Below are 23,900 nucleotides of genomic sequence, written 5' to 3' on the forward strand. Positions count from 1 at the left end.
GACTCCCCCTGCCCCCTCGCTGCCTGGAGAGGGATTTTCCCTTGCAGGGCTGCGAATGGGACCCAAACCTCTCTCCCCCAGGGGAAGTCACCAAGTCCTGTGAGTGCTAAGGTGGCTGTTGGGCATCCTAGGCTCAGCCAAGCGCTCAGTTTCCCAGGCAGTGTGCCTGGGAAGCCAGGGCCACGCGGGGGGTCCTGGCTGGCGCTGTGCCTGCTGGTGGCTCTGTGCTGGCTGTCTGGACTGTGTGTGGCCCAGGCTTTGGCTTCTGGCTCTGCAGACCACCACCTTTGTGTTAGGTCCTGGGACAGAGCAGCACAGCACTGACTGCTGCCAAGTTATTTGAGTACTGATTCCAGGTAGCAGGAGGGGAGTGGAGCAGAGCAGAGCTGACTGGCATTTCTGTGGGTGTGCACATAGGGCTGCGCTTCTCCCTGCCAGCTGATCTGGGGCAGTACAAGGGGGCACTACAGAGCCCTGCAGCAGGCACTGCCCTCACCCGTTCCCTGCCTGCCCTCCCTGCCAGCCTGGAGGAAGCTGTGCCCTAACTCTGGGCACCCCTGGCTCAACTGGCACTGCAGCCCCTCTGGTAGCAGTGGTGAGGGTCACCAGAATCTGCTGTGGAGAGTGGATGGCTCACCCTGCCTGTGACTCAGTTGGTCTGTCTGGAGAGCAGACAGGCTGGGAGTATGGTGAGGAGGTTGTGTTTAGGAGCAAGCCTAGAGTCCTGGAGCTGTGGGGTGTCCTGCAAGACAGGAGAGCTTTTTAGGGAGCTACTGGCCTGCTGCCAGGCGTGCTGCTTCCCTCCCACAGTGTGGCAGTGGCATAAAATACAGCCAAAACACTAGTCTGAAAAAAAAAAAGTTGCTTTTCAATTTTTTTTTTTAATTGTGGTTTTTGCTATTGCACAAAAATTAATGCGAGCCCTTTATTATTATTATTTTCTCCTTGCTGCGTTGCATAGTCAATGGCTGCAGTGCCAAGCTAGTGCCTGGAAATGATGTAAAACCGCCAGCTCAGCGTGGAGCTCGGGGAGTTGGAGCGCTGATTCCATGCCGTGTGCCAGGCAGGTCGGCACTCCGGGCCGTGTCCTGGCCGTGCGTGCCCGCGCAGGAGTCTGATACCCTTCCCACCAGGGGCCCGGAGAGGGGTAGTCCATGTGGGACCTTCTGGGACAGTGGTGGGGTCTCATGGAGTGTTTCCACTGCCCACATTATGGGGGTGTCCCCCGTGGCCCTACGGTGCAGGAGGAGGGTCCTGGACACACGTGCCATCCTACAGCCGCGGGGGCGAGTGCCGGAAAGCAAAACGCTGCCTATTGCTTTAAGTTCCCCTGCCGGCCACGCGGATCTTTTTATTTTTTCTCTTGCGCTATGAATGGGTTTTGCTGTAAATTATAGCTTTGCACACATTCCCTCGGGCCGAGGAAAATAACCTCCGCCGAAAAGCCAGCCCGGATTGCTGACTGGCTCCCCCTCTCCGCTCCCTAATTGAAACCAAATGTGCAAGATGTAGGATTGTGGGATTTCTGGACGGCTCCCAGGAATCCGCAGAATGCAAAAACGCTCCCAGAGGCATCTTGCATCAGCCCGGGGAAGTTCGCTCCTCGCCTGGCTCCCCCGGCCCAGGCGAGGGGCGAGGAGCCCACCCGCCTGCCGCCGCCTCCCCGCTCCGGTGAGTTGCTCTTGGGTACGTGGAGAGGCTGGAGAGGCGTGTGCCCCTCGTAGGTTTGGGATTTTGGTGGGATGTGGGGCGAGCTGTGCTCTGCGGCGGAACCTCGGCAGAGGGGCTGGGGTGTGGGTCTACCTGGTAAGGGGCTGGGGCAGAAGCAGGGCAGTGTTTCCGCTTTGGGACATAACTTTTGGCCACTTCTCACCAGTTGTCCCCCCACTGCCAGTGTTTCCCCCCGTGCTTCGTGCCGGGCCAGCATTTCCTGGTGTCCCTCCTCAGCTCCCGCCTATGTGTCTGTTGGCAGAGCCGGCGGCAGTGCTGGCCAGCCAGAGAGGCCCTGCTGTCCCCCAGCCAGGCACCAGGTCACACCAGGTAGGGGACACAGGGCCACTGGTCTGGTACTTTTGAGAGTCGTGCCCTGTCCTGGTGCTGGGAACTCACTTGTGGCTTCCCAAGCCCGCGTCGTGTCGGAGCGATGCTGCGGGGCAGCGCTGTGCGCCGTGGCGCAGAGCGTGGAGGAGGGCTGGAAGTTTTCGGCTGGCGGGGAGTGCTTGCTGCAGCAGCATCCACAGCACCGTGTCCCCAGGCCCCCTGTCCATGGGCTGTGCTCCTGGCAGGTCTCTATAGGGCAGCTGGCAGCCATGGGGATGTGCCAGTTGCTCCTCGCACCCTGGACGGCTGTGATGCCCCGGGCTGAGCCAGGCAGCCTGTGGCTGGGGAGGCGCTTGCTGCTGAAGAAAGTGGGGCTGCATCCAGCCCGGAGAAGGTCTAAAATGTTATTTTTGGAAGGGAGGAGGACTACGGGTCCCGTCATGCTGCGCTGTGCTCCTGCCAAGGCTGTGCCGGTGGCACAGCATGCTGGGGGCTGTAGTGCCAGCTGGGGTGGGGATCCTGAACCCTCCTTACCCACACACTGCATGTCTTGGGCCAGGGTCACGGACTGCTGCTCCAGGAAGGACATTCCCTACAGCATGGCCCTGGCGTGTCCTGCCATCCCAGCAGGAGGGGAGCCCCAGCCCCATGCAAGGATGGGGAGTTGCAAAGGGAGCCCTGGCAGTCCTGGGAGACCCATGTCCAGGACCTGCTGCTATCCAGCCCCTCTCCATGTTTGATGCTCCTCCAGTGCCAGCATGGGCAGCAGTGCCCACCTGGGAAGCGAGCTGGGGGTCTCACCAGCTGGCATGGGTGGAGTGCAAGAGGAACCACAGGTCAGGTGGGGTTTCTCTCTTAACAAATGTGGATTTACTTTTTCCCCTGGTAATTCTACCTGGTTATTTCAGTAGTATAAGAAAGGAGGGAAATAAAAAGGGAAAACAAAACAAAAAAAAGCAGTGGCCAAGGGAAACTCAAAGCCCAGGTGATGCCAGGGAGGAGCTCCAGAAACTCTCTGCACTAAAAATTTCCAGTAATTGAAAATTTTCAGCAAACGTTTTCAGTCAAAACGTTGCAAAGTCACCCCTTTTGCGGGCCTGGTGGAACAGAAATGATTTCCAGCTGGGTTGCCAGTACTACTGGGCCAGTTTGACCATGTGTCCCTGAGCCCCCAGCCTCAGCACCTGACTCACTGTCTCCCCAGTGTCCCCCAGCCCCACTCCCCTGAGGAGCGACGAGCACTTCCCAATGGTTACGTGGGGATGATTTCCCTATATTAGACTAAATGTAAATGCATTCCCTGCAGGAGATTACAGCATCTGGTATCCTGATGCTTAAAGAGTTTACTCAGCCTGAAAGAACAGTGGGGAAAAAAATATCCCTGGATATTTTTTGGAATGCAGAAGGAAATTGAGATTTTAATTTTGGGGGAACTGGCCATCATCAAACACAGGAGCCTCCTGTGTACCTCTCGGCAATGCAGCTGAAATTCCCAGTTGTAGCTGAGTTGGTTGCAACTAGCTAAGCTTTACCAGCTGGGAATAGAAAAAAAAGCAACAACATATTGTTCTTTAAAAAAAAAAAATTAAAAAAAATGAAAAAGGGGGAAGAATCACTCCAAGTGCAGGTGTTTATTTGTGCCTACTGCAGAGCTCGTGGTGTTTAGCAGAGTCCCCCAGGAATCCAGCAGTATGCTGTGGGGTGCAGAGAGCCTCTAGTAGAATGCAGGTGGCAGGTTCTGGGGTTTTACACTCCCTTTGGGTGCTGGCATGGTCTCAGCAAACCCCTGTCTTCCTCCTGCTCTGCCAAACCCTGGCTTTGGCAGTGACCAGGGAATCATATCCAGCACCTCCCAGCTGTACTTTGTGGGATAAAGGCATCTGATGTGTGGCAGATGGTTTGGGTTGGGTTTGGGTTTTTCTTGGTGGTGGGGACAAGGTTGTGGGACCCTGTGTGGGGCTGATGCAAGAACACAACCAAGCACCCACCTGTGGGATCACTGGTGCTGGGCTGGCCTTCAGGATGTGCCAGCCCAGCCCAGACATTGCTGTTGCAGTGGGCTCGGGTGGGATTTACCCCAGCAGCCAGGTCCCACTTGGCCAGGAGCTATGGTCCCTTTAACCCTCAGGTTAATAAGTTGTTCTCTAAAGTTTAACATGCATGTAAATTAGATTAAAATAGACTTTTTTAATAAAAAGAAGACTAATCTGCATCTGGTGCTTGTGTGAAGTGCCCCCTTGGCAAATAAGAGGAGGGGCAGAAGCCCAGGAAGCCTAGGGCAGGGCTGGTGGCATATAGGGGTGTCCCTGGTGCATCCCCTGGTGTGGTGCCAAGCCCCGTGGTGGTTCCCCAGAGGTGTGTGGGTGCAGTGGGAGCTTCTGAGGCTCTGGGGATTCCTGGCAGCTTGCCAGAGCCAGGTTGATTGACTGTGGTGAAAGCACTGGCATGAAGGCAGGCATGTCCTGGGGGGATCCCCCTGTGCTGTGGGCTGTACCCTCCGAGGAGGAGCCCTGCCAGCACTGGCACTTTTTCTCCCCTTGCTGCAGCCTGAGCCCCATTGCCAGGACCCCAGTCTCCTCCAGCTTCATCCCACGCTCCCCTTGAGGCAGTGGGTATAAGCTGGCTCCCATGCCCTCTGTCACACCTTTCTCTGTCATGCATGTCCCTGAGATCCACTCTGCCACAGGGAGCTGTCACAATAAATACGCCGTAAATCTCGGGCGAGTATCTGCTTTCCTCTCTCCAGAGCCAGCAGGCAGGGAAACCGCCTGTTGAAACGTGCTATTATTGTCTTATATGATGGGGTTGTGCAAATTCTTGCTTTCAAAGCCGTCCAAGGGTGGGCGGCCCAGCCGGAGCCTTTCTGCCTGGCGCTGGAGCCGGATGGCAGTGGGCCCAAGCAGAGCCCAGGGAGGTTCGTGTGGGTCAGAGTAGAGCCCTGGGAGGTTTATGTGGGTCCTGTGGCCATTATGTGTGGCCAGCTCCAGGGATTTGGTGTACCATGGCTCCCAGGGATGGTAGTGGAGGGGATGGGACACCGGGACCCCTTTGACCACCATCATATATCTGAGGTCTGGGGCTCTGCGCCTCCCCCGGGCCGAGGTGGGACATGGGGGCTCATGCAGGGGAAGTGCTCCCATTCTCAGCTGGCTGCCCCAAGCAGGGCTGACATTTCCACGTGGCTCAGCTGCCTCAGTGTGACGAGCCTTGTATCTGTTTCCACAGGACTGCCGACATGCCGGCCACCCCCAGACCAGCTCTGCTGCTGCTGCTGCTGCTGCACGTCCCACAGGCTGCAAGAGCCCAGGTCAACCCTGGTAAGTGAGACGGGCTGCGGGTGCCATGAGGGGCATTTCCCTGGTCTGTCCAGGGAAATGCCAGAATGTCCAAGTTTGGGCTCATCTCCATCATCTCTGGGAGCAGTATGTGATGGCCCTCCAAGCCTGCACCTGCCTGGGCACACTGCTGTCCTGCATATGGCTTGGCCACTGGCAGTGACCCAGAGAGCTCCCTCTGTGTGCCACGGGCACTGTCCCACCCCCATCAGTTAGTGGGACATTGGGGAACAGGCAAAGCACTGCAGCTGGAACCCTGGGTTCTGGGTGGGGCTCTTCCCTACTGGGGGCTCGTTGACCCCACTCAGTTTTGAGGCTGCCAGGTGCTCAGGCATTGTTTTCTGCTGCTGTGTTGTGCTTTCTTTGGTGGTTTTGCAGCAAACCAAGGCTGGCTTTAGTGAAGTGGCTTGACTGGGTGCCTGGCTTCTACTTCGAAACCATAACACTGTGCTGGCTGTCAGTGGGAGAAGTGTGTTTAGGTGGCTGTTTCTGCAGGGCTCAGCCCCATCCTGTGTTTCAGGGATGAACACAGCCCAGGCTCCTTCAGCATGCCAGGATTTCCCAGGGTCATCCCTGTAACAAATCCCTTCAAAGTCTTCTTCCATCTGTGAGAAGGGGTCACTGGGTCTTCCCCAGAGGCTTCATAGTGCTTACTTAGGGAGGCAATCCTGTTTCTCCTACAGACACCTAGGCCTGGCAGCACTGGTTTTACCTGGCCAGGATTTTTATTACCTTGGGCAAAGGAGCTGAGCTGGCTCCATGTTTGGCAAGAATTAAATGAGAATTTGGTGGGAACTGCGCTCTGCAGAGCATCACAAGTGGGAGAGCTGGAGACAAGAGGTGCTCCCACTGTGCCAGTGCTCATGATGAAGATGCACTCATCCCTCTGTCTGATGCAGAACATGGTCCTGGGGATGGCAGCATGCTGGGATGCACGTTCTTTGCTGGTGCAGCACCAGTAGCACTGGAGGCTGTGGGGGTAGGAGGTGGCTTGGGCACAGCATCCTGCTGGTCCCTGCCTCCCCGGTGCGAGTGTTTGCTCGGGGTGGTGTGTGGAGGGAGTGTGGTGGGCTGGAGCCAGCGGCCAGACAGTAAACACAGCCAAACAAGCCGGCCTTTCAGCAGTGCTCTTGGCAGCCAGGCGTGAAAAAATAACTCCTGGGAAGCAGCGTGGATGTGGTGCCGGGGGGAGCCGGCTGCCACTCGGGGACGCAGCCTGCCTGCCACACTGGGTACTTTTCCACTCGCAGCCAGGGTGGGAGCAGAGCTGGTGATGGGAACTGAGGGGTCAGCACGGAAGGCAGGGGTCAGGACTTGTTCCCCAAGGCAGGTGGGGGGAGCAGCATGGCAGCATGGCACAGTTGCTGCAGGTGAGTTTTTTGGATGAGTGGCCTCTGGAGTGAGCTTTTGGGGTTCCCCCAGAACAAGGAGCACATGGATAGTGGTGCCAGCTCACAGGCTCTCTACCACAGCCGGAGTGCCTGCCAGCAGGACTGACAGGATCTCCAGGGACAGGGCCTGGTGTGCCTATTAGCCCTTGGAGCACTGCCTTCCCCTGCTCCTGCTTCACTTCGAGCTGGGCTGGCATCCACTTCTGGCCAGCAGCTCCATTTGCTTAGGCAGGTGTTGCATTGGCAGGACCACACCATCCTGCTTTGTCCTCTCTGTGAGCCAGGGGGATGGAGAGTGCTGTGCCGGGGCTGCAGTGCCAGCCGTGTGGTGGATGTGCCCCAGCCCATGCCATTCTCAACACGTATCTGGGCTGGGAAAGTGCCTGCTCAGTGCCCTGCTGGTCTCGTTACAGCGGTGTGTCGGTACCCCTTGGGAATGTCGGGCGGGCACATCCCTGACGAGGACATCTCAGCCTCTAGCCAGTGGTCTGACTCCACAGCTGCCAAGTACGGCCGGTGAGTGTGGGGACTCTCCTGCAACAGCCATGGCAGGGTCTGGGCTGCCACGGAGGGGAGAAGGGGGACATGGGGCTGGCTTTGGCTTCCTGCAAACAGCTCCTCCACTGTGTGTTCACAGGCTGGACTCGGAGGATGGTGATGGAGCCTGGTGCCCTGAGACTGCAGTGGAGCCAAATGACCTGAAGGAGTTTCTGCAGATTGACCTGCACGCCCTGCACTTCATCACGCTGGTGGGCACCCAGGGGCGCCACGCTGAGGGCCATGGCAATGAGTTTGCCCCCATGTATAAGATCAACTACAGCCGAGATGGCACCCGCTGGATCTCTTGGAGGAACCGGCATGGGAAGCAGGTGAGGAGGCGGGTGAGTGCTGCACTGGGTGGTTGGTGAGGAGGCTCCTCCTGCCCATCCCCACCATGCTTCTCTCTCCCCAGGTGCTGGATGGAAACACCAACCCCTATGACATTGTCCTCAAGGACCTGGAGCCGCCCCTCATTGCCCGCTTTGTCCGATTCATCCCAGTCACTGACCATTCCATGAGCGTCTGCCTGCGGGTGGAGCTGTACGGCTGCGTCTGGCTGGGTGGGTGGTGCAGTCTTGTGCTTCTTCCTCTGTCCCCAGAGCCCAGTGCAGGGGCTGGCCATCCCACTGGGGTGTATCTGTCCCGCTGGGGGCTGGTAGGGCTTTGGTATTGGCAGGGTGTCCACCTACTCACTCTCCCCTCCCTGCAGATGGGCTGGTGTCCTACAACGCACCAGCTGGGCAGCAGCTCATCCTTCCTGGGGGCGCCGTCATCTACCTGAACGACTCGGTGTACGATGGGGCGTTCGGGTACAGGTGAGGACTGGGTGCCACACTGGGCAGGAGGGGTTGGGGCTGCTTCTTCCCTGCATTGTCAGGCTGGTGTGCTGATCCTCAGCAAAGCAAATGCTTGGAGTCTCCCCGAAGTGGAGGCAGGGCCAGCTTGGGGAGGATACATATCACGAGGGGGACAGTATGATGGGGCAAGCACCCCTTGGATTTACGGAATCTACACCACACCTTCAGCACCCCACAGCCTTTTCCAGAGAGAACATCAATAACTAAACCCCTTCCTGATTGTCTCAGGGGCTGTGAAGAGCTGCTGGGCAAGTGCTGGGTGGTGGCAGGTTTGTGGGGTTGGCAGGAGTCACACTCCCTTTCCTCCCTCGCATGTGCCAGCATGACAGAGGGCCTGGGCCAGCTGACGGACGGGGTGTCGGGGCTGGATGACTTCACGCAGACCCATGAGTACCATGTCTGGCCGGGCTATGACTATGTGGGCTGGCGCAACGAGAGCACCACTGCTGGCTACGTGGAGATCACCTTCGAGTTCGACCGCATCAGGAACTTCACTGCCATGAAGGTCTGCACACCCCCTGCCCTGTCACCCGCCCCCATCCCCCTCTGTGGCCGCACTGACAGCCTGACCCGCAGGTCCACTGCAACAACATGTTCGCCAAAGGGGTGAAGATCTTCAAGGAGGTGCAGTGCTACTTCCGTGCCGATGCCAGCGAGTGGGAGCCCAGCACCATCTCCTCAGTGCTGGTTGTGGATGATGTGAACCCCAGTGCCCGCTTCGTCACCGTGCCCCTGCTCCACCGCATGGCCAGTGCCATCAAGTGCCAGTACTACTTCGCTGACACCTGGATGATGTTCAGTGAGATCACCTTCCAGTCAGGTACCCATTGCCATGAGTCCCATGGGGACCAGACCCTACTGGGGGGGGGGTTTAAGGAGAGAGTGGAACTGTGGGGCACCTCCACCTTGATGCTCTCCTCTGCTCCCTTGCCAGATGCAGCCATGTACAACAACTCGGTGCCCCCCGCCGAGGCACCCGTGGTCCCCACCACTTACGGTAAGGCATCAAAATTGTGTCGCCCTGTGATGGGTGAGGGATGCTCTGGGGGGGCAGGGGGTCTCCCCACATGCCAGTGTGACCAGCTCTTGCTGTACCCTTCTCCTGCCAGACCCCACGCTCAAGGTAGATGACAGCAACACACGCATCCTGATCGGGTGCCTCGTGGCAATCATCTTCATCCTGGTGGCCATCATTGTCATCATCCTGTGGCGGCAGTTCTGGCAGAAGATGCTGGAGAAGGTGGGCAAGCACAGGGTGGCTGCTGAGGTGCTCCAGGGCAGCAGACTCATCCTAGGCAGGTTCTTCTGGAAGCTCAGTACAGAGAAAGCAGACTCCATGTAAGGGCTGATGCTCCCCTCTCCTCCTCAGGAAGGTTGCAATTTGCACCCATCTCTCAAGCAAGGGGATTTAGTTGAGCAGGGTAGTCACTTTGGGGCCTGCCTGCTTGTCCATCCCTCTGTCCTGAAGCTGATCTGGGCAAGAGGAGCCTGGGGGAGTCTCACCACAGCTGCCACCTAACCAAGGGCAGTCACAGAAGTGATGGAGCAAAACTCTCCTCCATAGAGGCAGAAAAGAGAAGGGGGAACATGAGGACAAACCCAGGTGGGTGCTGAATCCCTGGGACAGGCACCAGAGAAGAGGTTTGGGTGCAGCACTGATACCATGGAACACAAGAGACCCCATCCTGCCCATGCTGTGGAGAACCCCATCTCTCTCCTCCCTTCCCCCCTCTAACAGGCATCACGGAGGATGCTGGATGATGAAATGACCGTCAGCCTCTCCCTGCCCAGTGAATCCAGCATGTTCAACCACAACCGCTCCTCCTCCTCCAGTGAGCAGGAGTCCAGCTCCACCTACGACCGCATATTCCCCCTGGGACCTGACTACCAGGAGCCCTCCCGCCTGATCCGCAAGCTGCCCGAGTTCACCTCTGGGGAGGAGGACACAGGTGAGAGCCAGGACACCCTGCATGCTCAGAGCCATCTACCACGCACTGAGGCTGCTGCAGCCCCTCTACCCAGCCCCAGCTTTTGGCCAATCTCCAAACATTTTGGCACTGAGGAGAGAGGTCGACAAAGCTCCTGTGCATCCCACGTGGAGGTCACAAAAAGCCTGTGACCGAGAGCCATCACTGATGTCCACTGCCAGACTGAGCTGTGTCCCACTACCATCCTCTGGATGCTCTGGTATCTCTTTCTGAGTGATCTGGAGGTCGGGCACTGATCCCTTCTCATCTGGTGCTCAGGGCTGGATCAGTGTGTTTGTCAGTAACTGGGAAGGAGTCGAGCGGCCTGTGATTCTTGCAGGAACCCAGCCGTGCTGGGGTGGTGCGGGGGCTCTGGGGAGGACAGGGATGGAGAAGCCAGCAGCTGGAGTGGGAGCAGCCCCCAGGCAGCAGAGGGTGCAGGGCAGGACACCCATGGCAGGGCTGGCCCCGCTGTGTCCCCCCAGGCTGCAGTGGCCCCGTGAAGCCGTCCCAGGCCAGCGTCCCCGAGGGCGTCCCGCACTATGCTGAGGCCGACATCGTGAACCTGCAGGGCGTGACAGGCGGCAACACCTACTCAGTGCCGGCCCTCACCATGGACCTGCTCTCCGGCAAGGATGTGGCCGTCGAGGAGTTCCCCAGGAAGCTCCTGACCTTCAAGGAGAAGCTCGGGGAAGGCCAGTTTGGGGAGGTGAGTGGGGACTGGACCTGCTCTGAGCAGGGCTCAGGCAAAGCTCTTCCCAGCTCCCAGGGGCTGAGGGACACTGTTAATCAGCAGAGGTAATGGCTGCCTCTTGCTCCCCCAGGTTCATCTCTGTGAGGTGGAGGGGATGGAGAAGTTCACAGGGAAGGATTTTGCCCTGGAGGGCTTGGATGGCAGCTCTGACCGCCCTGTGCTGGTGGCTGTGAAGATGCTGCGAGCGGATGCCAATAAGAATGCCAGGTACAGGGCTGGGTGGTGCACACACCTCGGCATTGCCTCCCACGTAGAGCTGCACCAGGAGAGCTGGGAAGCTCGGAAAGCATCCCTGCCTCCAGCAGCCAGGCACTCAGTGCAGCTCCAAGGACCTCATGTCTGAGCTCTCTGGGGATTCTGGGCTGTCAAGTGTCAGGATTCTTGATCCTAAACAGCCCCCCAGTGCCTATTTACCTGCCAAGGCTCCCCTGCAGCCATGTGTGGATCAGCCCTGAGCTCCTCTTCATGGCCCCCAGTCCCAGGGGAGTCCCAGTCCCACGAGGTTTGGGTGGGTGGGTGGCACGCTTGGCCAGTCTGTGCACACCTCTGTGCCCCTCTGGGTCTGTCTATCCGATCCGTGTGGTTTCTGTTCCGGAAAGGAATGATTTTCTGAAGGAAATCAAGATCATGTCGCGGCTGAAGGACCCCAACATCATCCGGTTGCTGGCGGTGTGCATCACGGATGACCCGCTGTGCATGATCACTGAGTACATGGAGAATGGAGACCTCAACCAGTTCCTGTCCCGCCAGCAGGCAGGCGGCCCCCCCGCCGGCCACACACCCACTGTCAGGTAGTGCTGCCGGGATGGGCAGGGTTGGGCAGGGCTGCTTGCTCCCGGCACCCTGCCCGGCTGGGGGACACCCTACTCAGGGCTGTGTACCCCTGGCTGCCATCCTTCCCAGCGCCTCAGCCCTCCCTTGTCCTCCCGGCAGTGACCTGCGTTTCATGGCCACCCAAATAGCCTCCGGCATGAGGTACCTCTCCTCCCTCAACTTCGTGCACCGAGACCTGGCCACGCGCAACTGCCTGGTGGGGAAGCAGTACACCATCAAGATTGCTGACTTTGGCATGAGCAGGAATCTCTACAGCGGGGATTACTACCGCATCCAGGGGCGGGCGGTGCTCCCCATCCGCTGGATGTCCTGGGAGAGCATCCTGCTGGTACACAGGGGCTGGGTTCCTCTGACAGACACTGACACGCCTCTGGGGATTCCCACTGTCTTGTTTCCTTGGGCTGGGGGGTGCAGAAGGGATGGGGAGATCTCTGCTCCCTGCGGTCCAGATTTGGGGTGAAGCATGTGAAAAGCAAGAGTGGTAGCAGCTTTTCATGATGGGCTGGAGAGACTATGGTGATTTTTGATGTCCCAGGGTAGGACATCCTTTAAACAGGATGTCTGACATTTTCTCCTGGCCATGGTCAGACCTGGAAGATGAAGCAGGGTTGCTTTTTGCCTTTGAAGGGAGCTGGATCCTAGGCAAGCCCCAGCCCTCAGAGCAGTCACTGCCAGCCAAACCTGGAGCTCACCAGGCTCTGGCCCCAGGCAGAAAGCAGGTCTGTGGGACCACACACCCCTCTAGGCCCACATCTGGAAACTGAAGCAACCAGAAGGAGGTTTTGAACTCTGACCTAGGGCTTATGGAGCAGGATGAAGTAGTGCCCATGCCTGACCTCTACTCTGCTCCCTCTGGCCAGGGCAAGTTCACAACAGCCAGTGATGTGTGGGCGTTTGGTGTGACACTGTGGGAGACCTTCACACTCTGCCGGGAACAGCCCTATTCCCAGATGTCTGACGAGCAGGTCATTGAAAACACTGGCGAGTTTTTCCGGGACCAGGGCCGGCAGGTAGGGATGGGATGGGATGGGACTGGACGGGATGGGATGGGATGGGATGGGATGGGATGGGATGAGATGGGATGGGACAGGCAGTACTGTGCCTGGAACATCAGAGACCTGGGGAGAGACTTCAAGGTGACAAGATAGGGAGTTTGGGGCAGTTATGGGATGGGAACTCCTCTGGAAAGGAGCCCTGGTGAAGGGCATGGCATGGTAAGCTCTGAACTTTACACAGTCCAAGCCACGACTTGCTTGCTGACTCTGCTTCAGCACTCAGCCAGGCTGGGAGGCAGAAGCGGTGTCCCCAGGCCTCTCACTGTGCCATCTGGAGGTCCCCTCGCCCCTGGGCACACAGTGGCACAGCCCCCCACCCTGGGGCATGGAAAGATGGGGCTCCCCGAGAAATGGGGCTCTCCAGGCGCAGTTTGCATGTTCGTTTCTGTGGCAGTAACTCTCTCCCTTTGCCATCTCTGCCATTTGTTTTGCAGACCTACCTTCCCCAGCCTGCACTGTGCCCTGACAGAGTCTATAAGCTAATGCTCAGCTGTTGGAGACGGGACACCAAGGATCGTCCCTCCTTCCAGGACATCCATCGCCTTCTCCAAGAGTCAGCCAGTGAAGAATGATCCTTGGCTTCCCCCAAGCCAGGTCCCCATCCCTCCCCGTCCCCAGAGGAGCCCCATATGCAAACTGAAGCCACTTCACTTGGACTCAGCAATAAACCCCGGGCAGCTGGTCTTGTTCTCATTGTACAGTGAAGCCTCAGAGGAGAACCCCAAGGACAGCAAAGAGAGCCATGACGTGGGACGACTCAGACCTCCCGCTTGCTTGCAGACCTGGGCCCGGGAGCAGCGCGGGCTGGGATGAGGGTTATTTATTGACGCAGCATGTTCTTGGTGACAAGGACCAGGACAGAGCGGCTTCTCTTCCCCGACTGGAGGGGAGGAAGGGCAGCTGGATTTTCTCTGTGAGGAAGCTCTCAGCCCACACAGAGGGTAGGTGCCTGGGGAAGGGATGTGTGTGGGTATGTGCCTGCTGGAGCAGGGACCGACCAGCAGCCACTACCTGTTTGAGGAGGAGCTGGGAGCTGCCACCAGCTCTCAGTGGGCTGTGCAATTACAGGGTGAAAAGAAACACTCTCTGGACATTTGGGACTTTGGACATGCCTCATGGAGAGGCCGGAAGCACCGTCACTGCTGGCCAGACCCCAGCTGCACAGGGAGAAGCCTGAACCACTCCCAGCACCTCACCCTGCTGCTGGAGCAGGCAGCATGCTCAGCCATGGCTGTTCTGTGTCAGCCAGGAAGGAGCAGGCATCACTGAGGGGACATCCCCTCACGGACCACAGCCACTCCAGAGCAGCTCAATTGCCCATGAAATGCATTTTGGATACCCTATGCGGTGATGCGTGGCAACTGGCAGCAGGATGTCAGCACCTTTCACTTCCATGGGGAAATCTCCAGGTCCTCCTCTCCCAGGTTAACCCACATCTTCACCTGTCAGGAGAGGAAGGCACATAGCAGAGCTTCATTGGCTGCTGCCCAATGCCCATGCCTGCTACAGTCCGTGGGCATGGAGCAGGGTGCTCCAGCTCTCCCTGGCTCTCAGCCTGGGATCACAGTTCAGCTGAAATACGTGGCTGGACTCTGCCACCCTGTGCCTCCCACAGCAGTGTGGCACCAATCTATCCTCCCGGATCCAGCAGCATCATGAGCGAACTGGGCAGGTGCCAAAGCCATGTGCCCCCAGGAGCCCTGGCAGGTTACTGGCTATGCCCCAAAATTGGACCCTCCTGCAGCTGGACAGGAGGAACTTTGTACTTAGAGGGCACATGGACCCCTCCATACTTTTGTATGCATTAGTTCAGCACCATCAGTCACGCGTGGCACAGTTCCCAGTATTCCATTGCTAAGGCATGTATATATTCAGTAGATGCACCTATATGTAGGGGCAAACCCGCTGAAGAGACATTTGGTGTGTGAATCTGGTTGCATGGTTTGCTTGCGGCACCTCCGAGGGCGGCTCAGCTCACCTCCTCCATGGGCACCCTCAGGGCTGGGGGGCTTTGGGGCTGCACTCTGCACCCTGGGATGTGGGGTGGGAAGAGCCTGGGGAGTGCACACGGGTAACAGCCTAAGGGATGGAGAAAGGATGCTCAAGAGACTGGCTGGCTGAGCCACACCAGTTTTCTATCTCCTCGGGTGGCAGGGAGGGTGCTCTGAGGCTCAGCATCCGTGTCAGGACACTCCATCAGCAGGGATCGAGGCAGGACAGTGGGTCTGGGGGAGCAGAGGGCAGGGATGGTGGGCTGTGCTCTGAAGAGGGACTGGCTGGTCTTCCCACGTGTGCTCCTGCTGGCTGTGGCAGAGGAGGTCTCATCCTTGCTGAGTGTGTCGAAGACGAGGACAGGCTTTGTTCATGCCATGGCTTTGGTATCCCTCTGCCTGTCCCCTCAGATCCCCTCTCCTGCTCAGGGTGCGTTGTGGCCCATCCCAGCCCTTCCTCAGCAAGCGGGGAGCTGGGAGCACTGGGCCAGGCAAGGGCACACCTGCAGGTCCCACCGCCCGGGCTCGATGCCTGGGCACCCTGCACGGCCCTGGGTCAGAGAGCACGCTGGGGTGTCTGGGGGGCTGGGGTGTCCATCCCCTGCTCCAAATGGGACATCGCCAGGAGCAGCGCTGCACCTGATGTCTTCCGGGAGGGACCTGCGTGCCCAGACCTCGCTCCCTGCCACAGCAACACCGGCGAAAACAGGGACCCGGGGGCGTTTCTGCTGGGCTGCAAAACGTCCCTCGGTGGCACAGGACGGGGTGGCAGAGCACGGTGTCCCTGCGGCAGCTGCGGGGCACGAGGGGGCTCCCCTTGGCCAGGAAGGCAAGGCAAGGCAAGGCAGGGCAAGGCAGGGAAAGGCAAGGCAGGGCAAGGCAGGGCAAGGCAGGGCAAGGCAGGGCAAGGCAAGGCAGGGCAAGGCAAGGGCAGCTGGGTAACCGAGGCAGCTCGGAGAAGTGGGCGTGGCCCGCGCAGCGTGGGCGTGACCAGCAGCGCTGTGGGCGGGGTCAGAGGGCGTGTCCCCCGGGTTGCCCCGCCCCCTGCGCTCGGCTCACTATCACGCCACCGGCGGTGCGGGCCCCGCCCCCTCACCGAGCGCCGATTGGCGGGCGGGGCTGGGCGGGCCGGGCCACGCCCCCTCTCCCCGCGCCGATTGGCGGCGGCGATGGGGCGGGGCGGGGCCGCGGCGCGGACAGCGGTTATAGCGCGGGGGGGCGGAGGGCGCGGGGCAGGTATGGAGCGGGTGGTGCTGGTGACCGGGGCTAACAGGTAAGGGCCGGGCCGGGCCGGGCCGGGCCGGGTTTGGTTTGTCTTGTCTTGCTTTGCTTTCCTTTCCTTTGCCTTGCCTGTGTCTAACCCCGTCCCGTCCGCAGCGGCGTGGGGCTGGCGCTGTGCCATCGGCTGCTGGAGGAGGATGGCCGCATCCACCTGTGCATCGCGTGCCGCAGCGTGCAGAAGAGCGAGGCCACGCGGGACCTCATCCTGGCCACCCACCCCGCCGCCCAGGTCTCCACCGTGGAAGTGGACCTGGGCAACCTGGCTTCCGTCCTGCGTGCCGCCCAAGAGCTCCGCTGCAGGTATGGTGGTCTCTGTCCCACCGGACCCCTCCTGCCTGTAGCCCACTCCCCCGGACCCTTCTGTCCCCGCTCTAGCCCTTACCCCTGTGCTCTTCTCCATGCAGGTTTCAGCGCCTGGACTTTGTCTACCTCAATGCTGGGATCATGCCCAACCCACAAGTGAACTTCAAAGCCCTCTGGCAGGGTCTCCTCACTGGGTAGGAGATGTGGGAGGGGTCCAGCAGGGGCTTGTGGGAAGCCTGGGGTGCTGGCACAGTGAAGATGTGCCCTTGAGTCTGGGGCTGAAGACCCTGTCTCCCTTCCCCAGTGTGACACAGAACACATCCCTAAGGATGCACAGTCTTGCTTGGGGTGGGCTTGGCAGCTGAGTGGAGTGCTGGGGTAGTCCAAGGCACCTAGTGCTGCTTCTGATCTCCGGTGTGATGCCCACACAGGGTGCAGGGGAAGGGCAAGAGGTCACCCAAAGCCTGCAGTCTCTGGCACTGTGTGAGAAATGCTGCTGTGTTGCTGGGGAGGTGAAGTTTGCTCATACTGGGTCTTCTTACCGTTGTTTTGATCCCACTACAGGTTTTTGTAGTTGTTCACAGCTGTGGATCACAGTATTTTCTGAAGCTAATGGTGGGTGCTGGTAAAAGCATCATTATTCTGTCAGCAACACAGGGAAGCTGAGCTGGGGAGCACAGTCACTTGTGTTGAGTCTGATACAGCCTTTGGGGTGTTGAGCATAGAGGCCAAACTGGTTTCCTTGCCTGCTTTAGATGTGGCCCTAGGGCTTACTTCCATACTGGATCTTGATTTGGTTAATTGAGCGTGAAATGGAAGAGCAAGACTTTTTTTTTTAATGGTACTTCAGTGCTAAAGTGAAGGAAGGGACAAGTCTTCTCTGGTCTAGTCAGTACTGAGACAGTAGGAGCTGGGAGTTTTCCATCTTTTTTTTCATTGATTGATAGAGCCCTTGAAGGTGAAACTGTGTGGAGCCTGTGAGGTGGGGGTTAATTCTAAAGGACTGAAGTGGCGGCTCAATCTGAAGTAGGTGGCTCCTGGCAGCGTTCCTTGCTAATTCCTGTCCTTGGTTTCCAGGAAGGTGCTTCACATGCTGACCACTGCCGAAGGCATGATGACCCAGACGGACAGGCTGACTGGAGATGGACTTCAGGAGGTGTTTACTACCAACCTCTTCGGGCACTTTATCCTGGTGAGGCTGCATATGAGGGTCGAGCCCTCGGTCTGGTGTTTGATGTGGGTGGGTCCAGGCAGTCCTGGTGAATTGATTCTCACAGGTTGAGATGCTGATGCAGGATGCAGCCTGACAGATAGAGAATGACAGGCCTTGAGATTTGTTTAAATAGCAAAAAATGTTGACTTTTGTTACAAGGGTTAATATAATTTTGAGGTTACTTTAGCGAGCCAGCAGATAGAGATAAATCACATGTAGTTCTCTGTCCAGGGTAAATACTAAGGCTTGGCTGTATTAAATTCCAAAGTGCTCAACTGAGATGTGAAAGAGAATGACAGCTGCTTTTAAATGTTCTGGTGCACCCTGGCCTGAAGTTACACCTGAGAAGTGTCTCCTTCTGGCTAGCCTAGGGAGGGCTGGCTGAGAAAGCTGAGATAAGCTCACAGGTTTAAAGTACTGTAAAGCCATACCCTAACACTGGAAAATTGCTGTGTTAAATAAGTTAACAATTCTTTTTCAGGTTCGTCAGCTTCAGTCTCTACTCTGCGGTAACGAGAAGCCCTCACGACTCATCTGGACCTCCTCCAGCAATGCCAGGGAGTCTGCCTTCAGCCTCTCTGACTATCAGCATGCCAAGGGGCAGGAATCATACAGTTCCTCTAAATATGCTACTGACCTGACAAGTGTGGTTCTGAACAGGAAATATAATAACCAGGTGCTGATGGGGTTTGTCTTTCTGAAAAAAACTAATGAGCTCCTTCTGTTGGTAATTATCATTACATTGTAGTTACCTACTTGAATTCATTCATTCACAGCAACCTGGTGCATTCCTTAATGCACATGTAAGAACAGAACATGGTTGAGGTTGAACTGGTGGCGTAGGTGGCAGAGAATCTGCCAAAGAGATTTTTTCTGGGGTTCTAAAACCAGAAGATTTTAGGAGCAGTCCCTGCCTTGCAAGCTCTGTCTCTTAGACCGAAGAATTGGTCTTAAAGAGCAAAGAGCCTCTACTTTTTTTCAAGTGTCCCTGCCTATCAGAACTCTGCTCTGGCAGTGTTGTCTGCAAGCACTTGAGGTGCAGGCTCTGCTAGTGGCTCCATGCTGCTTTTCAGGTTTGTCACACTGACATGTACAACCAACCTGCCTTCCCTGTCACTGGGGATTGATGGAATTTTGTTGGCAGGCCACAGCCCTAGTCCAGCGGTAGCAGTTACACTCTTCTCAAACACTTCAGGAGAAAATGGTTTAGACCTAGAAGGCTGAACTCTTATCTCAAAGGTGAGGTAGCCTTTTGTCTGAGTGGGCTGTAATTTGTGGGATGTTTGCTGTAGCTGCTGAGCTACAGGGAGACTGCACTGTGAGGCTGTGATGTGTCAGGAGGGTGCATCTCCTATCCCATGGGCTTGTAATGAGCACAGATTTGACACCAGCATCTCCAATTTGAACCTCTCAAAAATCACTGTGTCTAATCGCTGGTAACTTACGAGAGGAGAGTATCTATTTTCTGGTCTATGTACTCACCCTCACTTTTTTTGCTGAGGAGTACAGGGAGGGAAGGAGTATGATCCATTCTTTAACTGTTGTGTAATTGCACACTGACTTGGTTTCTTCTCTGCAGGGTCTGTATTCCAGTGTTGTTTGTCCCGGTCTCGTTATGACTAATATGACCTACAGAATTTTGCCAGTCTTTCTGTGGAAGCTGTTAATGCCCATCATGTGGTTGGTGAGTGGATCTCCTGGGTGGTTTTGAGCTGAGGTAGCCCTGCTGTGATACACTTCATTGCAAGTGATGTACAGCATGATTCTGGCTCCTTGTTGCCTGTGCTCTTCCTCTTGCTGAGCTGGGCAGGCTGACCCCTCTGCAAACCTTCCCTTTTGCATCTTGGGGCCCCAATTTCCAAGCTGAGTATGGAGGTTTGGTGCTGGACAGCACTGTGCATAGAGCCAGGGTTCAGCCCTTCAGCCCCAGCAATGTTCATCAAGTCTCCCCTTGGAAGGTTTGCCAGGCTGCTGGGGCTTGTGAAAATACCATTATTTTGGTGGCAGCAGAGCTCAGGACAAAACTTGGTCCGTGTGCTTTGAAATGCTGTTTGTTTCTAGAACAGGCTGTTTTTCAGTGTTGTTCTTTCCAGCTTTCTAGAATTCAGTGTTTCTTGCTTTTTGCTCTCCATCCATCTGGAAAGCAAACCCTCCTGCTTTCTACTGCCTCTTTCCCTGCTTCACCAAAACTTTCCTTGCCTTTCTTCATCTGGGCTTCATCTTTTCAGGTCCAGTGCAGTTCTGTCTCTGAAGGCTGCCTGCTCTGAGCCTTGATGCTCTTATTGCAAGACTGGCCTTTCAGCTTAAGCTGCCCCAGTTGTAGCAGCTGATCCTGACAGATCACGTTTCTTCTGGCAGCAGAGAGGCAATGCCTTCTCAGTTGTCCTCAGCACTGGCAGTTGTGCAGATCCCCTTTGCCTCCTGCCCTTTGTGCTCCTGAGACCATTGAAGTAGAGGCACCTGCAAAGCATGTGTGGCCTCCTGCCTTGAGGTGAGCTCTGTGTGAGAGCATGAGCATGGAGCTTGCTGACCTGCTGGGTAGCTCCAGAAAATAGTTTGTGGTGATAAAGGGATGCTTTGATCATCGTGTGGTGTTACCTGTAGTCAACTTTGAGAAGACTTCTGCCACTGGTAGATTATTTGGAGTATCTGTGCTGTGCAGGGCTTGTCAAACAAACATTGGATCACAATACAGATTCTGTCGTGTGCTTCTTTTCCCCTCAGATCCGATTTTTTGCCAAAACTTATACTCTGACACCGTATAATGGAGCAGAAGCTCATGTAAGTAGCTCACAACTTGATTTTTTGGGTAGCTCTTCCAGGATCTGCTGGTTTGAGCCAAGAGCCTCTCAGGAAGGCTGGTGGTTGGGTGGTGTATTTGACCCCCCAGTAATGTACAGCACTGAGTGCTGGGGGATGAGCTGTCACTGGGGCTGATCTGCCAGGTGATGGTTTATGACCTTTATCTAGTACCCATAAAAGAAATGATTTTGGAAAAACGCTATTCCTTCCATCTCCTGTCAGGGAGAATGACATGCATGCACAGGGGATGGAGGTGGGTGATGTGGGGCACAGTGTGTCTCAAGCACAGCAGGAGCAAGTTTAGCCATGCTGACCTGCTTTGGCATAAATGTGGGTTACTGTTGGCTCGTGTAGGTCAGAGGTGAAGGGAGCCAGCTCAGAACTTCTTCCCTAGATACTGTGTCTTTCCCTGCTTGGTTGGGAGCACCTCTCCTGACTTCTCCTGTGCCTGCTGGCAGCTGGGTCCTTGCCTGCAGACTTGACTGGGACAGTGTGTGCTGGACTCAGACACCTCTGTGCTGTTCTTCCCAGGTGTGGCTGTTCAAACAGAAACCAGAGTACCTGGATTTACTTGCGAAATACCACAGCTGTACTACTGGATTGGGGAGATGCTATGTGGAGCCCAGGAAGGTAAATGGAAAGGGAGCCTCCTTGGCTAGGGGTCTGTCATCTGCCTTGTGTGGAAGGGTTGGTGCCAAGGGTGTCCTGTGGCTGGAGTGGAAGCAAGATGCATGTTGAATGCTGAGCAGCAGGGGGGATGGGAGCTTATCTGTGAGGTTTCCTGGAGTAATTCCTGGCTTAGGCTGGAGTCTGGAAGATAGTGGAAATGATAGTTAGGTTATGTGTGTAATGATGCTGCCCCAAAATATGTTGTGGTTTGTGCCCTGGTGACAGATGCCTTTAGTTGCCTCTCTGTAAACGTAGAAGCTCTGGAGGGTACACCCTGCCTATCCCCAGAGCTGCCCTTGGTCTCTGTGCTGGCTGCCATTGGGGTGATGGTCTCACAGTGCTGTTCTTATTGTCTTCCAGATGGATGTGGATGAAGACACTGCTGAGAAGTTGTACCAAAAGCTGTTGGAACTGGAGAAGCAGATTCTAGAGAGATACAGTGACCTTTTAGACTAAGTAAAGCCAGTCTCAGTGGGGTAAGAGTCTTGTATCGGTCACGTGGGCTTTCTTCATTCCGGTGCTACTCATGTTGCCTGCTGTTCTGCAGGCACACAGCCTCAGACACAATCTTCCTTCTCGACAGAATGTGAACAGTTCCTGAAAATGGAAATGTGAAAACTGAAGAGAAATACTTAGACTTTCTGGTATGGGATTTTTATTTTTGGCATAAAACTGGAGACCCAGAGTAGACGGAGTCTGTCTTAACAGAATTGCAAAGCAGTGTCTTGCAAAAACATGACTGAACTGTGCACGGTTCAGGAACAGCCTCAAAAACGTGTGTTTTAAACCTGGTTCAGAGCAGTAAAGGCAGCAGTCTGGGGTCCTGCCCTGCATCTTGGCTCTACTTGTGTTTGTTGGTGGCTCAAACTTGTTACCTGTGGCTGATCCTGATGTACTTGAAGGCTCACCTTCAGAAGAGCTGCTCTTACACTTGTTCACCAAAGCTGGGGCTGGCTGTACTGACCTGCTCAACAAGATTGAACCTTACTGGCAGTCAGGCTCTGCATAGCATCTGAAACCAAGCTCCTGAAGAGGTGGCTTGAGAAGCACACCCCTGCCTCAGCTGTGAGGATAGATGCCTTGCTCTCCCCTGGGTGTGAGGGCATTAAGGGTTTTAACCACGACTGGCTGTAAAGGCTGAAGCTGATGATGTTAACCTGGACTCAGGGCTAGTCTGCTCTGTTTATAGCAAGAGTGAGAGGTTACCATGTTGTTTTATCTATTTAAGTGTCTTTTTATATAAATCTATTGTACCAACCTTTCTTCCTATTTGGGGACCTTCACCAAATACCTGGCACCAAGTACCTTCAAGTGCCCTGATGAATAAATGACTGGAACTGACTTGTCCTTGCTTGCAGTGGTGTTTTTACTCTGATATCCATCTTCTTTTGACTTGGAGGGCTGGAAGGGAGGTTGGTTTGTTACCTTGCACTGTAAGCCTGTGTGTACCTGGGAAGTGTGGGGGTCTCTCCTCTCCTGCCACAGGAGGGCTGTTAATCACCTTTTTGGCTTACTTCTCTTGCTGTTTTTAGTTACTGAAAGACATGAGTGACTTCTGAAGACTTCAGTGTGGGTTTTGTGTGTTGAGCACTTGTGGGCTGTCTGAGACTATTTCCCAGCCTTAGGCCCTTGGGAGATGTCTCTGGTGCTTGCTCACCCTCACGTGTCACATAATTACTTAATGCTCCCTAGTACGGGAGCCCAGGCGTTTCCCTGGGGCTGGCAGGGGTTAGGTGAGGCTCCCTGAACTCTGGAAGCTGCATGCCCAGGCTGGTGCCTCCTACAGGGGACTGGAGTGCCCACAGAGAGGGGTCACTCAGGGGTCTCTGTAGGAAACCTGCACAGAGCTGGCAGCCAGGAGAATCCAGGCTCTGCAGAGGCTCTTTATTGAGTTGGCTTGCGGGGATACAGATTTAAAGAATCCTGCTTTTATTCTTTTTTTTTTCCTTCCTCCTACCTTCCACTGGTTCTGAGCATCTCTGGGAAACAGAGGTGTACTGCTAGCAGGGTGGTATCAGCAGTAGAGGGAGGCCATTCTTGAGTTTGGGCTGAGAAACACCTCTCAGCTCAGACTTATATGAATACCAGTTACCACCTGACATTAGAACAGAATGACGAGTTGGCCATTGTGGAGTGGTGCTTCCCTCACCTATCTGTTCACAGTTGTGAAGCAGATCTGGTGTGTTTATGTGGATGTGTAAATGCAATAAAGCCTGTCCCAGCACCAGATCTGGGTTCTGTGGCTTTGTTCAGCTGTACCCTGAAACATGCTGGGGCCAGACCCCGCTTTTTCTGGTGCCGTTTTTTCTCTTCTCCACAGGAAAGGAGTCTGGCTTGGCTGTCTCTTCAATTTGGTGTACTTGGTCCCCAGAACATCCTACAGCAGTACTTGGCTCCTTGTTCTGGAGAGTAATGAAGTGTGTTGTCTTGACTGGTTTTAGATGAGTATCTTGAACTTTACTGTGCTTCTGCTCTGGGTTGTGGTAGGTATCAGCCACCCCCTCCACGTTTAGGATTCCCCACCTCCTGCAGATTCAGAGGCACTGGGTCATTCCTTGTGCCTGCCTCATTCTCTGGGCTGAGATTAATGAAGTAGCAAGTGTTTTTCAAAACAATCTGACACAACACTTTAGGAGCTGAGTAGCACTTACTGGGGTGTGGGAGGGTCGGGGTTCTTATGGCAAGATGATCACCAGCTCTGTGCTGGCATTGCAGGTGTGACAGCCCTAGGATTTGAGTGCAGTTAGGTCTGGAGGTCCTAGAAGAGGTAGCTTTGAATAAGCTAGCCTAGTTAAGAAAAATGTTTTCTGATATGTGAGTTTGGTGGGTTTGTTGTGGTTTTGGGTTTTTTTCCCTAAAGCTTAGAAA

At 55.8% G+C, this 23,900-nt stretch overlaps 2 protein-coding genes across 3 annotated transcripts; both read left to right on the plus strand.

Moving 5' to 3' along the window:
• The first annotated feature begins 1,596 nt into the window (after positions 1–1,596).
• Positions 1,597–14,687, plus strand: DDR2 (discoidin domain receptor tyrosine kinase 2). Its single transcript, XM_027658522.1, has 17 exons — positions 1,597–1,671; positions 5,266–5,357; positions 7,180–7,282; positions 7,404–7,635; positions 7,719–7,866; positions 8,016–8,121; positions 8,485–8,668; positions 8,740–8,983; positions 9,098–9,160; positions 9,273–9,403; positions 9,902–10,112; positions 10,616–10,839; positions 10,955–11,091; positions 11,484–11,675; positions 11,818–12,046; positions 12,579–12,728; positions 13,208–14,687. The coding sequence occupies exons 2-17, from the start codon at positions 5,276–5,278 to the stop codon at positions 13,343–13,345; spliced, it is 2,574 nt and encodes an 857-aa protein (XP_027514323.1). The 5' UTR covers positions 1,597–1,671; positions 5,266–5,275; the 3' UTR covers positions 13,346–14,687.
• Positions 14,688–15,963: 1,276 nt separating this feature from the next.
• On the plus strand, positions 15,964–22,373 carry HSD17B7 (hydroxysteroid 17-beta dehydrogenase 7). 2 transcript variants are annotated; one of them, XM_027658524.1, is made up of 10 exons: positions 16,003–16,037; positions 16,142–16,345; positions 16,450–16,542; positions 17,426–17,540; positions 18,043–18,237; positions 19,141–19,245; positions 20,286–20,342; positions 20,895–20,993; positions 21,393–21,508; positions 21,616–22,373. In XM_027658524.1, the coding sequence occupies exons 1-9, from the start codon at positions 16,003–16,005 to the stop codon at positions 21,486–21,488; spliced, it is 999 nt and encodes a 332-aa protein (XP_027514325.1). In that variant the 3' UTR covers positions 21,489–21,508; positions 21,616–22,373. The 2 variants fall into 2 exon arrangements, with proteins under 2 accessions (XP_027514324.1, XP_027514325.1); XM_027658523.1 differs by having other exon boundaries at positions 15,964–16,037; positions 21,393–22,373.
• Positions 22,374–23,900: the final 1,527 nt, after the last annotated feature.

Source organism: Corapipo altera, unplaced genomic scaffold (assembly GCF_003945725.1).
Source record: "Corapipo altera isolate COAL_440 unplaced genomic scaffold, ASM394572v1 79, whole genome shotgun sequence".
Classification (NCBI taxonomy): Eukaryota; Metazoa; Chordata; class Aves; order Passeriformes; family Pipridae; genus Corapipo; species Corapipo altera.

Excerpts from the sequence above, each read along its gene's own strand:
- DDR2 (XM_027658522.1), top strand. The coding sequence starts at position 5,276 with ATGCCGGCCACCCCCAGACCAGCTCTGCTGCTGCTGCTGCTGCTGCAC. Across the intron at positions 11,676-11,817 it reads GGCCACACACCCACTGTCAG|TGACCTGCGTTTCATGGCCA; the intron begins GTAGTGCTGCCG and ends TCCTCCCGGCAG. Across the intron at positions 12,047-12,578 it reads CCTGGGAGAGCATCCTGCTG|GGCAAGTTCACAACAGCCAG; the intron begins GTACACAGGGGC and ends CCCTCTGGCCAG.
- HSD17B7 (XM_027658523.1), top strand. The coding sequence starts at position 16,003 with ATGGAGCGGGTGGTGCTGGTGACCGGGGCTAACAG. Across the intron at positions 16,038-16,141 it reads CTGGTGACCGGGGCTAACAG|CGGCGTGGGGCTGGCGCTGT; the intron begins GTAAGGGCCGGG and ends TCCCGTCCGCAG. Across the intron at positions 16,346-16,449 it reads GCCCAAGAGCTCCGCTGCAG|GTTTCAGCGCCTGGACTTTG; the intron begins GTATGGTGGTCT and ends TTCTCCATGCAG.